The 18,072-nt window shown below is 34.5% G+C and overlaps 1 protein-coding gene across 1 annotated transcript in view; it reads right to left on the reverse strand.

Annotated features, from left to right (window-relative positions):
- LOC145258141 (dual 3',5'-cyclic-AMP and -GMP phosphodiesterase 11A-like) overlaps positions 1–18,072 on the reverse strand; it is a 1,328,815-nt gene that overhangs the window by 10,990 nt on the left and 1,299,753 nt on the right. The window contains exon 19 of the mRNA XM_080115926.1: positions 1,120–1,203. Coding sequence (XP_079972052.1) covers positions 1,120–1,203 — 84 coding nt within the window. The remainder of the gene's footprint in view (positions 1–1,119; positions 1,204–18,072) is intronic.

Below are 18,072 nucleotides of genomic sequence, written 5' to 3' on the forward strand. Positions count from 1 at the left end.
AGGACTTAAAGACAATTAGGTTGTAGTCAGCCTCAAAACAGGCAATTGGAAGAGACTTTCACAGGCGTGCAGTTCTAAAAAGGAAGCTCTGTTCATGGAATCTCTATTTAGGTTTAGGCACAGATAAAGAGTGTGGGAAATTATTGATAGTGGTTTTGCCTATACGAGTGTTTTTTTTGAGAATGTTTGGCGAGGGGGGACCATAATTGTAAGCTCAGCTGAGCATTTGCCATGAAAATAACAATAAAGCAGAGACAGGCTCGCAACGTCTCTTCTATGGGAAAGAGGTTGCAGGGAAGAGAAAAGGGCATATGTCACTAAGCGACGAAGTTTATTTGGAATTCTACCAGCTCTTTCCCAGATGTGGCAACAGTACTCCATCGTTGGCCGTATAATGCTTATATATAGGTAGAGAATTGCATCAGGAGTGAGATATCTACTGGAGCGGTAGAGAACTACAATATTCAGAGCACACCACCTTTAAATATACTTTACTGAAACTGCTCAGTTAGACCCTCTATATTATATATATATATATATATATATATGTATGTATGTATGTATGTATGTATGTATGTGTGTGCATGTATGAACTGGCTTTAGCGGCTCCCTATAGCTTTGCACTGCTAACTACATGAAATACGTGGAATATTCGGATTATATACTTAACATTTCATTCATAAACATTCAGAGAAATAAAACTCTTTCTACAAAAGTAAGCACTTTGCTATTTTTTATACAAATTTGTTTATCTTTTAAAATTACACCAACGAAATAAAAGAATAAAATGACGTAATTAAAGTCGCTCACTTAAGAAACAGCTGTATTTAAATACTTAACATTGTCTCATATAATAAAGCAGTATTGGGAACGTGAACATTTTCTTATAGTCAAATGAGGAAATGACTGAATTACAAACCAATAATAAAAAATGGTCACATTTTCTTTAATGAAACAAACAAACAAACAAATATTTCAAACATCGCATGAACATAAGTAATATATAGAACAAACAGATTTTGTGAATTTAACTCGAATTGAAATTAGATTAACTTTGTATTTGTTCATTCAGATAAAAGAGATCAACGAAGGAAGTAGCATATAAAATATAATACTGACCTCATACAGTGGAAGGCAGATACTGTCTATCCATCCAATTTGTAATTTAGGAAGTTCATCTTGGTTTTCTCTGTCCATGTGTGCCTATAAACATGAAAATGCATATTATTTATATCTTCATATAAAAATTTATACCCCCCCCACAAACACCGAACCCCCCATATACATATATATTTATTTATCGTCGTATAGTTTGCCTTCCCTGGTGTAGATACACTAAAACCAGTGTCTTTATTGAAAAGTGTTCGTTGGAAATTCATGTCTCGAGTCAGAATACTATTTCTCAATATATATATATATATATATATATATATATATATATATATATATATATAGTAATTTATAAAATATATATGCCGATTAAGCCACACTGAATATTCGGCGTTTCATCCATTATAGGATTCGTCAGGCTTATGCGCGAATTCTGTGGTTGTTTTTCGTTGTTATATATGTTGAGGATTTTAGTTAGCCAATCAGCTTTCTAGTATCCACCGCGCCCCTTCCTATCAGCCAATGGGCATGCATTTTATCGAACAAAGGATATGTTTTAGAACTAGGTTAGTGGTTTAAGGCAGACGATTTTCCTCATTTCTGCTCTTTTTTATTATATATTATATATATATATATATTATTATCATCATCATTACTATAATTTTTTTATACCTACAGACACTAGTGTTTCATCCTCTCCGGGAATTATCAGTGCAAGATGTCACGACTATGCTAGTAGAAAGATCTGAACCCCGTTAGTAAGCAATCTCTTGAGCCCATTAGCAAGGAACAAACCCACACGGCCAACGATAACCGCGAGAAATATTGTAGAAATTAATAAATATATTTTTAAATGTAAAGACGGTGATTATGGCATCATAATGTACGCGTATAAATTTAGATGACAGATTTTTAACGTAAACTTAGAGTGGTTCACAGTAAGAATCGAGTCCCTAAAGGGGTTAGCATAATAATTTTAAAAATACCTACAGACAATAGTATTTCATCATTTCGGGAATTATCGTTGGTCGGAAAATTCGAACCCCGGTAAAACTTTTTTTTTATGTCAAGACGGTGATATTGATATAATGATGATGATATCAGGATCTGCTCGTGTATATTTATACCGGGTTAAAACACAGTCTACAGAAAAAGGACTGTGATTGAGGAAAGTATGAATGATAGGTAATGAAAAGAAGGGGGTTGTAAAGAGATAGGTTTTGATACTCAAAAATGTTACCCTAATCAAAACATGATGAAAGTAAAGATTATTTTTGCGAAAATATATTTTTTTTATATCAACTTTGTTTCCATTTGTAGCCAGGAGTGACCAACAAAATGATGTTTCCTTAGAATGAGAAAATGTTATATCTGTAATAATATAATATACAAGAACTAAACGTTACCATAGTCAATAAAAGTTACTTTTATGGTAGAAAAGTTCATTGGTTTGTAGTTTTCAGTAGTTTGTAAAAAAAATATTGTTTTTTTTTTTAATTCACGAACCGGTTTAAAAAATAAATCGAAATGGTAGCGACTTTGAAATGGAGGGCACTGTTTTCAATTTGAAGGAGGGGCACCTGAGCATTCTGTGTTAAAAAATTAAGAGAGTTCCGTCAATGTAAGGAATATTTATAAACATATTTTAATGTTTTCCGTTATTTTGTGCTTAAGGAATATTCGATTATGGCATGTGTAGTTTATATAAAAATTCATTTAAGTAGTTATCGCCTCAATTCTCGTTTTAATTTCGGTTCGCTGAAATTATTTCAAGTAAAGAGCATTAAAACCAATTTCAAAACAACAAAAAAACCTGAACTGAACTTTTATTGACTATGGCAACATTTATTTCCTGTATATTTATTTTTTCGGATAGTCGTTTGTTGGCTTTTCTGCTAAACACTCTAACTAAATATCGAAAAACGAAGAAACAAAACAGTTTTGAAAATAATTAAGCTTTACTTACTTTAGTAAAATAATCCGAAACAGCAAAATGGGATATTAAAAACGTACACACGTAATTATTTTAGTGTTTTAAAGCAAAGAATCAATATAAATATGAATAAGAAGAAAATGGCGCCCATTTCAAGCAAACCAGCTTCGTTTCAGTGTTACAGTATTGAACGGTGTAGTATTGTGCCGTCGGATTCAGGGTTGTACTATTGTAATGTAAAGAACACGCAGAAAGGGTTGTAATCAATTGATCTCCTTCTAGTACACTGACAAAAAAAGCTTGAACAGATATATAAATAAAAATAAAAAGGTTATGTAAATGTTTTTAAAAAGACACGTAATTACGTGAGCAGGATTTTTTCCTTCCTTTGACACGGTAACAAGTATCGTTCTCATTTTTTATTATTTATCTATTTATCCATTTTCGAAAGAGTGCCACGTGAAAGTGGAGAAGGTGAGAAACAGAGTTATGCAAAATTTGTGTCGAGAATTGTCTAAAGTTCCGACTTATTTTTTTTTTTGCTGTCACTTTAATAAGTACGTGAATTTATGAGGTGAATTTATTCGACACAATATGATTCAATTGAAAAAATAAATGAAAGCTAATGTGAATTAAGATTAAAGTTAAGGTGTTATTGTGGAACCTCACCCCATTTTAAAAACGTTGTTAAACTTTGTGATATATTTACATTCTATGGAGGTCAGGCGCGAACGAACACCCAATAATTTTATGATACCATATTTCTTCAAACTGAAACATAATCATCAAAGTATACTTACGGCGATAGATATGAAAAATCTTGTTAAAGTTTGTGCCATATTTCCATGGAGTACAAGCGCGAATGCAGACCCCACAATTTTATTCGCGCCTGGCCTGCATAGAATGGAAATAGGAACAAACTTTAATAAATACTTTCATATCTATCTGCGTAAGTATACTTGGATAATTATGTTTCAGTTTGAAGAAATATGGTATAATAAAATTATTAAGTGTTCCTTCGCGCCTGACCTCCATAGAATGAAAATATGTCACACAGTTTAACTAGTTTTTTAATATAGATCCACAGAATATTGTGATAAGTGTTTCAGTGTGAACAAGTATGGTATAATAAATTATGGGGTTTGTCTATTTTATTTTTACTTTCATCATATTTTGCATTGGTTTTGATACGCCCAAATTCGAAGCTATCTCTTTACAACCTTTCCTTTTCATAACCTATCATACTTTCATAAATCAAAGTCCATTTTCTGTAGGCTGTTTTTGAACCCAGTCAACGACGAATACTTTTGCTAGTATTTATATATATATATATATATATATATATATATATATATATATATATTAATAACATGCATCTCCATAAATTACTGTTTAAAAAATAATAAATAAATGAATCAAACTATTGGTTGTGCAAGTCCAAATATAAATATGGGCGATTTCCTAAGAAACAAGATTTTTAAGGTGATGGCGCTAAATTAACACTATTACTGTTTTAAAAAAATCAACAATAAACCTCTCCCTATATATATCCAATGAGCTATTGCTTTGCACTGTAATCGATTACGCGCCAGACTGTAATACATAAGGTCCCTGGTTCGATACCTAGAAGCAGTCAAGCTACGCTGAAGTGATGTAGTGTTTAAAAAAATATATTATTTGTTTACGTCCAAATAAAAAATATGGGCGATTTTCTAAGAAACAAGATCTTCGAGGTGATGACGCAAATTAACGGTGTTATTGTTGAAAAAATCAACAACAAATCTCTCTCTCTCTCTCCATATATACATAAAATATATGCTGCTATATGTCTGTCTTCATATTTTTAAACTCTATCTCCTCCCAACCTAAATGGCACAGTGCGGCGCTAGAGGCCTCGACGGATTGGATTTTTTTACGGGCAGTTCTTTTACGGGTCTAGAGCCGATTAAAATTATTTTTAAGGGGTCAAAATGTGTCAAAATTGAAAACATCGTTATGCATTTTGCACATTCGTCTTAGTGTAAGTTTACCTTTTTATCAGTTTTTACGTGTGTCACATTGGTACAGTTATAACGTCACTAGCTTCGGATGCTATAGTTTCGATTTCGATTCTAGCGCAGGGCACCAGAATAGTTCTTCTTTACCTTTTAAATCACCATTCTATAATATATGAAATCTGGACAAATAATATCCTATTTAAGCGTATTCTACGCCCGGCCAAAGCCCCTCTCCACCGATAATATATATATATATATATATATATATATATATATGGTTAGAACTAAGACCACCAAGGATGTAGTCTCTGCAGTTTCGTTCTAACTTATTGCTTAATATTTTATGTTATAAAGTCTTATTTTCATATTTACGATAACTATATGAAAAGTTCCCTATCTTTTCATTACAAAGACATTAGTTTTCTTTACATATGCATTATCATTTCATATTGAACGTGTACAAAAATACAAATATTTATATATATGAAAAGAGTACGCGACAAGGAAGTAAACAGAATACTGACAATTTTTATTGTGGAAGCGTGTTTGTTGAAAATTGCCATAGTATAAGAATGCGGATTCTGGATGCAATACTATAGTTTCTACTTTATATGTAAAAGATACGAACTCTCCAGTCGTAATAGATATTTCCTATCGAAATGCGAAAGAGCATGATAAAGAGATATATGAAATCCGTTCATTAGTTCAGATTGTCATATACGTAAAAACAAAATAAATGAGCAGCTGTCGGTTAATCATAACTTTTTCTGCCTTTTTCCGTTATAAAAAAAAACATATTTAAGTAATGTATTTCTTTCGGTTGTAGTGAAACTTTTGCTGAAATAGCATAATGTCACGAATCTTACAAAAATGTTTAAAGATATAAACTTTTCTAATTTTTTAATATATATTATTAATATTATTTATTACGTTTTTAATTTTATTTATTTTCGTTTCGTTTCATGTTTCGTTTTCGTTTATTTTTACCTCAACAACTCTGATAAAAAAAACACACACACGCAGAACGCAGCATGCCATTTTTAATGAATTGCCAAGGGATTAATGCCATCGTTTTCAGAACACTTTTTTAGGGGGTAGATACGTCTTCGCATCAGTTTGAAATGCTTTGTCCGTCACCATTTCATTTCGGAATAATATTTCTATTGCATTTTATATAAAGATGTAATAGACGCATTTTATACTAAATTTCTGTGTTTTCTAGTGTTAGTCTGTCAGGCGATATTCTACAGACTGTTTAAAAATTTTCATAACGTGGAGGTTTTGGAACATATATTTAGATTTGTTTATCCATATGTTTCGAGGATGCGCCCGTCACATTTAATGTGATATATGATTCAACTCATAAAAAAGCACTTTTTCAAGTCTATAAGGAATGAACTCGCACACGCACACCTAGGCACATTTCTTTGATATATATATATATATATATATATATATATATATATATATATGTGTGTGTGTGTGTGTGTGTGTGTGTGTGTGTGTGTATATAAATAAACCTTCTAATTTTAGTGTTCCTTCTTTAGGTAAACCTTTTGGAGTGAACATATTCACTAAATAGTGTATATATATATATATATATATATATATATATACATTATTCGTTGAAAACAGGGACAATTTCTTTTATTTTATTTTACTATCTGTTTCTTTTTTCGTTTTGCCAATGTTCGAAAGTTCTGTTCGATTGAAAAAAGAAATTTGCCATATTAGCCATCATTTTCGACTGTACTGAGTCATCTTCAGGCGAGTGATGAAATTAAAAATTGCGTTTGACTAATTTATTGAAAATCAATTAAAATCGTTTACAATCATCAAGAGCACATAAGATTGCCTTCTCTGATTGATGGTGAGTGTGTTAATGCGAATGAGTAAGGCTTCAATAATTGGAAGGCACAGGTTACAAATTGATATGGCTAAAATGACGGTGCTTATCATTAATGTTTCTAAATTCGTTTTTGGGTGTCATGTGCTTTAGTGGGGTGGTAGATGGAGCTGTTAGGAAAAGACAGGTGACATTTTATTTGGCGAGATATACTGGTTCTCGTCATGCCGATGTACAAGTTGGTTTTGGCGACACATTATCCTATAGGACATTTCAAAATATACGCGGCGTTGCTTGTTTGGAGTAAATACTCATTGGGTTTAAAGTCATTGCTTATTAGTAAAGGAGTTGTTTTCAATTGTTTATGCGAAATGATGAATTGACGTTTAGAATTTTTATTTTTATCTCACATAAAACGCACCCTTATTAATAGCAACTCCGCAAATTATATCATCGATCAACAAATTAAACACATTCTAGTCGCCATTACAAAACACTAATAACAACAAAATAATGATAATAATAATAATAATAATAATAATAATAACAACAACAACAACAACAACAATAATAATAATAATAATAATAATAATAATAATAATAAATGGGCCAAATTGTATGACAAAACGTTGAAGCACGCTGATACAGAACGACCTAAAGACAGGAACCACCCCCAATAACTATCATGTGCTAACCCACGATGTGGAAACTACTAACAACACAACTGAGGGAACAAATCTACCATTCCCTGAATAATCATGGACTTCTTACCAAGGAACAGAAAGGATGCCGGAAAAGAAAAAGAACACATGACCTATTATACATAGATCAAATATCCTAAAGGAAGTAAAAAGAAGGAGAAAGACTTTATCTATGGCATGGATCGACTACAAAAAAGCGTACGACAGGATCCGACAAGCATGAAAAATACAATTCTTAAAAATGTGTAAAATACGTGATTGAAAATGCACTGAGAACCTACACGCTTTTGAACTGACAGCTGATGAAAAACACATAACAGAAATAAACATAAAAAGAAGCATTTTCCAAGCAGATTCACTATAACCGTTACTGGTCATCATAACCATGATGCCCCTAAACAATTTACTGAGAAAGTCCCAAGCTTGAGACAAGTTCTCCAATTCAGGGGGAAAAATGAACCATCTGATGTTCATGGACGATCTGAAACTTTTGTAATGACCGAAAAGAAACTAGAGACACTAAGAAAGACTACCAGGATTTTCAGTTAGGATATCCAAATGGAGTTTGGCATGGAAAAGTATGCACTACTAGTTATAATAAAGGGAACACTGGAGACGACACAAGATATGGAACTACCCAACTAAACGGAGATGAGAGCACTAGTGGAAGAAGACGCCTATAAATATTTGGGAATTCTGGAAGCAGACACCATCAAAGCAACAGAAATAAAAGAAAGAATTGGAAAGGAATACCCTAGGAGAAAAAGAAAACTCCTAGAAACTAGTTATATAGCAGAAACATAATGGAAGGTATAAATACATGGCAGTATCAATAGTAAGATACTCTTGACCGTTCACAGGTTGGACTTAAGAAGAACTGAGACAGCCCGATCAGAGGACCAGGAGACTCATGACCATGCACAATGCACTACACCCAAAGGACGAGGTTGATCGACTCTACGTGTAAAAACAAGAAGGCAAGAGAGGTTTAATTTATATAGAAGACTGTGTGAATAACAATAAAGAATTAGAAAAATACATAATCATGGCAGTGAGGGCACGGAAAGAAACAAGAAAACAGAAGAGAGAGAGATAAAGGATAAGACGAGAAAAGAAAATGGAAATACCAAAAGAATGACAACAAAATGAGAATAACGAAAACTCTTGGACATGGATGCGAAAAGGACACGTAAAACGAGAATCTGAATCCCTAATAACTGCAGCACAAGATAACGCGATAAAAACCATATATATCTAAGCAAAGATTGATAAAACACAAGAAAACAGTAAATTCAGACTCTGTGGACAAAGGGACGAAACGGTAGACCATATAGTAAGCGAATGCAGCAAATTGGCCCAAAAGGAATATAAGAATCGACACGACCAAGTGGGGAGGACAGTACACTGGGAATTATGCAAGCAACTGCATCTCGAACACGCAGACAAATGGTACAAGAATAAGCCAGCAACAGTACTTGAAAACGAAAATCACTAAATCATCTGGGATATGGACATACAAACCAATAAATTCATCCAAGCAAGATACCGGATGTAATAATTAACAAGAAAGAAAAGTCTGAGCACAAGATAAATTTCCAAGAAAAAGAAAAACGGAGCAAATACACAGAGCTAGCCAAAGAGCTGAAAGGGATTTGGATGATGCAGAAAATCAGGATTATACCTATAATAGTAGAAGCAATAGGAACTGGAAAAAAGAATAGGACATACTGAAATCAGAGGAATGACTGGAAAGATACAACGAATTACAATAATGAAAACAACTGAAATATTAAGGAAACCCCTTGAATGTTGAGAAATAAACACGTGAGCTACATGTGCAGGCTAGACAAACTGCTACAGGGACAAAACATTACATGAAACCAAGGACATTAAAACTGCATATCTCTAAGTTCGCTATTCCCTCACCCATTTCTCCCAATTGACCATTACCGCACCCCAAGTGATGCCAAATAGCCGAGAAGGGTCAAGAAGGATGGAAAGAGCAAGAAGAGATCACTTTCCAGACCTCTGCTGAACAGGCCCGAAGAGAACTGAGACCTTGGGGAGGCTTATTGCCACACAAAATCCAGTAGAGATAAATAGCCTCTGCCAGCGAGAAATCAATGGTAAGCGGCTGTTGCGATAACGCAAATTCATTTGCAAATTTTACCGAAAGAGTTTGAAAGAACTGGAAACCTGGTGAAGCTTGTCACTCAGCTTCCAGGGAAAACCACAGGTTATTGTCTAGGAGAGATATCTGATGACATGTGTGAAAGTTTCTTGTGAGTCAATAATAATATATTCTACCGTAGCCAGATGCACGCTAATTATAAAATTGACGAAAAAAAGAAAAAAATAATAATAATAAACATCGTACATAAACACATTTCCACAATTGAAAAAGTTTCTAAACTCGCATGCTAACATGTCACCTGTCTTGCCCTAACAGCCTAATCTACCAACACCTAGTAGCACATGACACCCCAAAAATATTTACAAAAATATTTGAAAACATATTAATAAAAAACATCGCTATTTTAACCGTCTCACATTGTAACCTGCGCCTCTCAATCATTGAAGCCATACTCGTTCGCATAACCAAATCGACCACCGATCAGGCTCAAAATATGAAGGAAGTCACACTTAAGTGTTTTTAATGATTTAAAAAAAGTTTTAATCGACTTTAAAATTATTTCACGAAACGCAATTTTTAATTTCATCACTTGCCTAAAGACCAATCATAACAGTCGAAAACATTCGCAACTATGACAAATTGAAATTTCTTTTTACACTCGGAGAGAACGTTCGAACAACAGCCCGCAAAATAGAAAAAAAAAGTATTACAAGAACAACAAACAGAACTTATCCCTGCAGTTCAACGAAACATGCGAAAGAAAAGATGCTGCCCAAATATGCTATAATATATATATATATATATATATATATATATATATATATATATATATATATATATATATATATATATAGATAGATAGATATATTTTATTACATTTTCACCCAAAATAAGGCACATTGCCACTTTGGTATAGATGGCTACTATCAGGGGCAGCAACTACTGGGGTACTATGTTGGGATTTAGCTAGCAAGATGTCCGTTAACGTTACACTTGCACTTCTGCATGTCAGTACAGTTGGGGAAGCAGGGACCTGGAATGAAAGTTCAGAGTCTAGCGGCTCTGGGGAAGAAACTACTGGAGTAGAAAGATATTTTACATCTAGGGATCGCTACTATGTGGGGTGGGATTTAGCTGCCTGTCGGGTTTGTCGAGGGTGTCTACCTCGTGGGGGCAGAAGTGTCTGCAGTTCGTCAGAGCATTCACCATTAAAATACTTGTAGAACAGGCAGAGGGATGCAACGTTTCGTTGATGGGACAGAGGCTGAAGCTTAGATGCCAGTTCAGGGCCTATCAGATTGGCGAATCTCTTTTGAACCTTGTCTAGGAGCGAGGGACTAGCAACAGATGCACCAGCCCAGATGTGACAGCAATACTCCATAGATTGGCGAATGGTGGCCTTATAGAGATGCAGGATACTTTCAGGTGTCAGTAGTTTTCTAGCACGGTAGCAGGAGCCTACCTTCTTCGCAGCGGCCCTGGCAATGTTTTCAATGTAATTGCTCTAACTCATATTTCCTGTGAACCTTAGGCCAAGCTGTTTGAAAGATGTAATCTCAGAAAGGGAGTCACTGGCTACTGCTATTGGTGGCAGAGAAGGTTTCTTGTAATTATTGAATGAAAACAGTTTAGTCTTGGCAGCATTGAATGTAACCATCCATTTTTGTCCCCATTCCACTACAGATTGGAGGTCATCCTCTAGTGTTTTTGCCATTTCTTTAATTATATGTTCATTTGTTTTCCTGTCGTGCCTGTTATAGAGTGTGGTGTCATCAGCATATATACCCATCTCAGAGTCAGTTTTGTCGTGAAAGTCATTAATAAATATTATAAACAATAGATGTCCAAGGATAGACCCCTGAGGCACACCCGCATTTATATCATATTGTTTACATGTAAGACCGTCGAGGACAACCTGGATTTTTCTCTTATCTTAGAAGGATTTAATTATGTAAATATTCTACCAGTGATACCGTATGATCTAATTTTCCTGAGGAGACTCTCATGCCATACCCTGTTAAAAGCTTTAGATATATCTAGAGCTACCGCTCTGCCCTACCCCGTTTTGCCTAGTGAATGGTATATACCTTCAGAGATTACAGTGAGGATGTCTGTTGTGGAACGGGTTTGTCTAAATCCATATTGATTGTCAGTCAGAAGTTTAGCATCTGTAAGGTGATGGACTAGAGCATGGTTAATTATGGTCTCAAATATTTTGGCGAAAAGTGGGAGGAGGCTAATGGGGCGATAATTTGATGGGTCAGTTATTTCGCCAGAATTCTTGAATACTGGTACCAGTTTTCCAACAGCCCGGAAACCATGATTCATTAAGGCATTTGTTGTAAAGTTTGGAGAGAACTGGAGCTACTTCGGCTGAGCACTTTTTTAATAGCACAGCTGGGATGAGATCAGGTCCACATGCTTTTGAAGTGTCAAGGTTTTTTATGATAGCATGCACCTGAGCAGGGGTGATTTTTAGATCGTCTAGCGCGGCGTCTGTCCGCAAAGGAAAGTCAGGCAGGGGATGGTTGGAAGGGTCCAGTGTGGAGTTTCCGGCAAACCTTCTGGCAAGCATATTAACCTTGTCCGTTTCAGAGCAAACAACCTCGTGATTGTTGGTTAGTGGGGGAATTGTTGATTGCCCATTATTTACTACACTGTTGTAGATTTTCCAGAAGTGACGAGTTCCTAATTTTTGTGCTTCGATGCGTATTTTAGTGGCTTCAGTAAATTCTCTCTTAGCTGTCGCTATTTCTTTCTTAACGTTACTTCTAGCTTCTATATACTTCTGTCTGTTTGAACTGGACTTATGTCGGTTAAATCTGCGGAATGCATGCTGCCATTGAGCAATATAAATACATATACATATGCATATATATACATATATATATACCTATATATATACATATACGTACATATATACATATACATACCTATATACATATATATATATATATATATATATATATATATATATATATATATATATAGTAATAACATATAGATTCAAATATATTTAGAAAGATCACATGTCGATGGAATAGTATAAACGTATTACTAGTGTACCTGTGTTCCTCTCTTGCTTGGAAAAGAAGATTACATCCAGAAATGCTATCAGCAAAATTAATTGCTGCGGCGCTAATAGAAACTGCTAAATGTTAAAACTAGATCCACAAAATGTACTCCGACTTAGGGTCGAGTTTACCTATTATTTTAAAAATCATCATGCTTGTTAAGCAACCCAATCTGGTAAGACTGTATATATTTATATTTTTCCTTTTTTTTATTCTTATATATTTGACATAGAGACTATTTTTAAAGAGATCTTTTTTTCTTCTCCTGACTTCAACATGGATGTCTTCAAGTCCAACACAAACAAATTTCTGATGAACGTCCCCCCTTAAGTAATGACACTTTATCAAATCTTCAATACTAATGAATACTGCAACACTGTCCCATTGATTACTGTACAGGAAATAATCTTTATCCCTGAGTGGCTTATAGGCCCTAATAAGTGGTGACATACATGTTAAAAAAATCTAAAAATTGTAAGGGTTTTCCCTGCATAAGAAGCACGAGCAGTTTATTCTCCATTTTTAGAATGGCTGGAGTATGATGGACCAGTGGGGCATAATGTGGCCATCCTCTCCTAATTTCCAAGTTCTTCCCATGGTCCTTTTTTCCTGGGGCTATCAGATTCGGAAATTACTACAGGCTGACTTGCTAAATTCTTATGATAACATACTTTTCTCTCTTATTTATGAGACAGAATGTTGCCTTGGAAAATAAAAAAAAATTAGAGTGAGACATCACTGACATAGTTACTAAAAATCAATAACTTTCAAAGATTAAACCTAATGGCTCACATCGGAGTTTTATTGGTGATGTCACTGATTTAGCTCCGGGTTGGAAAGAACAAACAGTAATTTGAATAATTTTGTACTAATGAGCTTGTGTTTATTATATTGATGTACTATATTCCGATGATATGAAATGAGAGGAAAGGCTGTCTACGTGAAAGTACACGTTGCTTAAGTGACCTTGTCTTCTTGAAATATGTTTGCTATTCAACATTTCGCTTTTAATTTTTAATACTGTGCGAAGATTCTGCTTCTTTCCTATTAACTATCGTTGTATAATGGTAGTTATAATTTTGTGGCAGGTTGCAATCGCTTATCAAGTTTTGTTTTAACAAAATGCCTCTTTTTTGAGACAGAAATCTGTAAAGGATACTCTATTCATGCACATATTTTTACATTATTGTAAAAGCAGAAAAAGTAAGATTTAACAAATGGATAAACTTCAATAAATGTTAAGCCCTTCCACGTTTTAATAAAGTACAGGATGAAACGATAAAAGTGTCGCCCTAAATAAAACAAGACTACAGCTTTATTTTAAACTTTTTTTGAAAAAACATCAATTTCGGTTTCTTGATTATGTAGTAGATCTAATATATATTCAATGTAGCCGCTTTTAGCCTGTATCACCGCTTCGATACTAGTCCGAAACTGGGAGTATGCCTTTTCCACAGGGAGGTAAGCTCGGCGAACTTTCGGCGGTAGCGGCGATCAGGGTGGCGTTGGTGGTGTGTGAGATCATTTTGGTGATGTTCTCAACGTATGCCTAAACGAAATAGCCCAACGGGTTCAAGTCGGGGGAGGAAGGAGCCAGGGAGACAGAGAGAGAGGGAGAGAGAGAGAGAGAGAGAGAGAGAGGGGGGGGGTACAAAGACGTAGCACTCCTTCTGAATACTAGCTTGCGTCCCTTTGGACTGTGGTCTGGCCCAAGTCCTGCTGCCACACTCAGAGTCACCCAGAGGCCAGCTGAGTGCATACGGAAATCATCACACTTTTCAACACATCCAGGTACACTCTGGCGTTGACTTTCAGACTGACTTTGAACGTGTGAGGTAACATAATGTCGCTTCCACTTGAAACAACACGAAAGACAATGATCGTGGCCAGAAAATATTTTTATCACCCTTGGTACGTCACTGCCATTTGTGGCAATCCAGCGATGTGTTTAGAAAATGCTGGTAATGGTTCTGTTGTCATAACTTTGATCGATCGAGAGTATGAGTTGTACAGAGGCGCATCTCCGATCTCATTCATTGAACATTGTGTTACTTTCAGATAAGATAGAAGGCTCTTTTTTACATAGGCACCACCACTCATCAAGGCCATGAAGCCCTCCGAGGATAAGGGTTAAAGAGTGTACAGTAGTCAATTGGACACTATAGTCAGTAATGGAAATTCGGTAAATTTGTTAACTTAAGTGGTACGGTTTATCAAGAACTTATTGACGTTAGACTTGAAGACAGCCATATTGCAGTCAGCTGGAAAACAGGAAAGCGGAAGACAGTTCCACAGGCGTGCAGTTCTAAGAAAGAAGCTTTGTTCATGGAATCTACGTTTAGGTTTAGGCGCAGATAAAATCATTGATAGTGTTTTCAGCTAGACCAGTGTCTGTCGTGAATGTTTGGCGAAGGGAGACCATAGATTCGAGCTCAGACGAGCACTTGCTATGAAAATAACTATAAAGAAGAGAAAGCCTCGCAGCACCTCTTCTGTGAGAAAGAGGTTGCAGGGAAGAGAAAAGGGCATCCGCTACGAGGGTAATAAGTCTATTTGGAACTCTATCCAGGCAGGATAAGTCCTTTCTAGCAGCTCCTGCCCAGATGTGGCATCAATACTTTATCCTTGGACATATCTGGCTCTTATATAGATAGAGAATTGCATCAGCAGTCAGATATCTACTGGATCGATAGAAGAATCCCACCATTTGTTCGGTGGTCTTGGCAACGGATTTGATGTATGTGTTCCATTTAAGATTAGGAGTAAAGGTCAAGTCAAGGAGCTTGTCAAAACAAATTATCACTCTTGAGATTTGTACACAACTGGCTAAATAGTAGATTGTCTGCAACACAAATGAAAACCTGTTTTCATCAAATAAATACGGGTTCATGCCGTCTTTTCTAGGGGAACAATTTTATCGTTCCATCTTATATATTTATGTTGATGCTGGAATAAAATTTCATATTTTTTATTTCGATTTCATTGAAGATAATCTATTGTTACTCATTATGCCCACCTACCTAAATAATAGTTGTTTATTTATATGTGTCAACGTATTGTTCAATCCAGAATAGTTTTTACAGTATTTTTATTAGTTAAAGGTAGAATAATGAAGTTCTCATGCTTTAAGGTAGGTACCTCAACTCGGAAGTTTATGATAGCAAAGATTATTAGTTAACATCTAATAGAAGTTAAAAGTGCATCGGTTTTTAGTTAAATGAAAAGAGTCTGTGGAACTTATTATAGTATTCGTTATTATTTATTAGAATCATTTAAGACGAGCGTATAATAATACAACAAAATAAAAAAGAATTATATATAATATCATTTGGTACGGACTCGACAATGGAAGACAATATAATAACACAAAATATAGAGCCAAGAAATTTAACCTTAACCGCCCTTTGGTGCTCCTGGCACAGCAAATAGAGGCGTTTTCCATCCTATCCAAAGCTGTCCAGACGATAATTCCGCCAAGAAACGTGGTAAGACAACATCAATTATTATATTTTGAGTTGTTTTTTTTAAATAAAGGCACTTGTTCAATTTTTTATTAGCGATTTTTTGTGTTAATGAAAAGAAAACACTTAAAAAACCTCGTACTCGATTGTTGATTTTGTTAAGAAAAAATAGTTCTTATTTTCTTTTTTAAATGCCCATTTTAGCATTTGTAATTAGTTTTGTGTTGTTTTCGCTAACAAGCAGAACTCCTTAAAGAAGTCCGTAAAATTTAGAAAATAATTTGTTTGTTTTCCTAAATCCAACAGAGTGGAATATTTTGTAAACGATGTTTTTTTTGTTTTAGCAAAAATATCACTGTTTCAAAATTGTTAACCGTGTTTTCGTCTGTAGTCAGTTTTGTTATTTATGTTCTGATAAACAATATCGTGTAAAAGTCAGCAAACATTTTTGTTTCGTGTTTGTTTAGATACATCCTTAAAGGTTGATAATTGATTATTTGTTTGGTAATAGAAAATTAAACAGTCGAAAATTTCGTTAGCGATTGTTTTTTCGTCCACAAAAGTAATTAATCGAGTTTCTGAAAACATTTAAAGTGTCTGGCGTCTAAAGTTACAAAGCGATTTTCTGCTCGATGTTAGTAAACAAGAAAACAGTGTAAACTACTTAAGCAGTAGTAAAGTTTTAGCTAAAGAAAAGAATCGAAAGTTTTCGTTTTATGGAGAAAAAACAAAATAATAATTTTAGACCTGATAAGATTGTTCACGTTACTTTAGCGAATCGTTCGATATTTTTAAACAATTGTTTCAATGGCAAACAAAATCTATTTCTAACTTTCACGAACCGTTTTTCCTCCAAACAAAAAAAAACCGGGGAATTTCAGAGCTTTGTATCTGTGATGTGGATTTAATGCAATATGGAAGTAAAATAATTTTAAACTCTACCTATTACTTATTAAACTGCTCGGTGAATGTACCGAATATTTAAATTGCCCCTATTCCCAAGTGAAGGGTGTCTCTCTAAATAAGAGCATTGTTATTCCTATACGGTCCGTTACGGCAGAAGTACCCATAAAACGACATCGATTCATAGCTCTGTTATTAGTTTTAAGAAAAACTTAATCCATTGATGATTTTTTACAGCGTATTTCTGTCTAAGAAAAAAAAAACACATCGTTTTGAAGCAAACCAAACCGACTTTTGCCGACTCATAAATACGTTTTTTTTTATCTGAAAGAAAATATCAATGTTTTTTGTTACTTAAACAACAAAGAATTAAACATTTATATTTTGAATCGATTTTATCTACTTCTTTTTTTTTTTTAAATAATCAGTCCTTAAACGTAATTAATAGATTTTCTGAAAACGTTTAAAGTGTCTGAACCATTAGAAAATGACTTCCAGTCTATAATGGACCGGTGTTTTGAAAGTACTCAATCACCGAGAGCCATGACTCATAACACTCTACCTGAGAACTCATTTTGTTGCTCATGAAGTTTGGTGCATCCAACACTAGTCACACCCTCTTACACGAGTCCCAAATAGTCTCCAACAAAATAGACCCCACACTAGTAACCAAGCTAAAATTACAAAGTGTTTATCTGCATGATGTCAGTAAATATAAAAACGATGTAAAATACTTAATCAGAAGTACAGTTTAATGAAGCCATTAAAAAATGGCAATATCGAAAAAAAAGGTTATATTGTAAGTATCCGTTCTGGCCTGAAGATATCCGAAAAAATTCACTTAATTTGATCTAAGTAGTTTTTTTATAGCGGAAAAACACGTTTTTATGACAGCACGTTGAAGGCAGACATC

Source organism: Euprymna scolopes, chromosome 33, assembly GCF_053919585.1.
Source record: "Euprymna scolopes isolate OS-2025 chromosome 33, ASM5391958v1, whole genome shotgun sequence".
Classification (NCBI taxonomy): Eukaryota; Metazoa; Mollusca; class Cephalopoda; order Sepiida; family Sepiolidae; genus Euprymna; species Euprymna scolopes.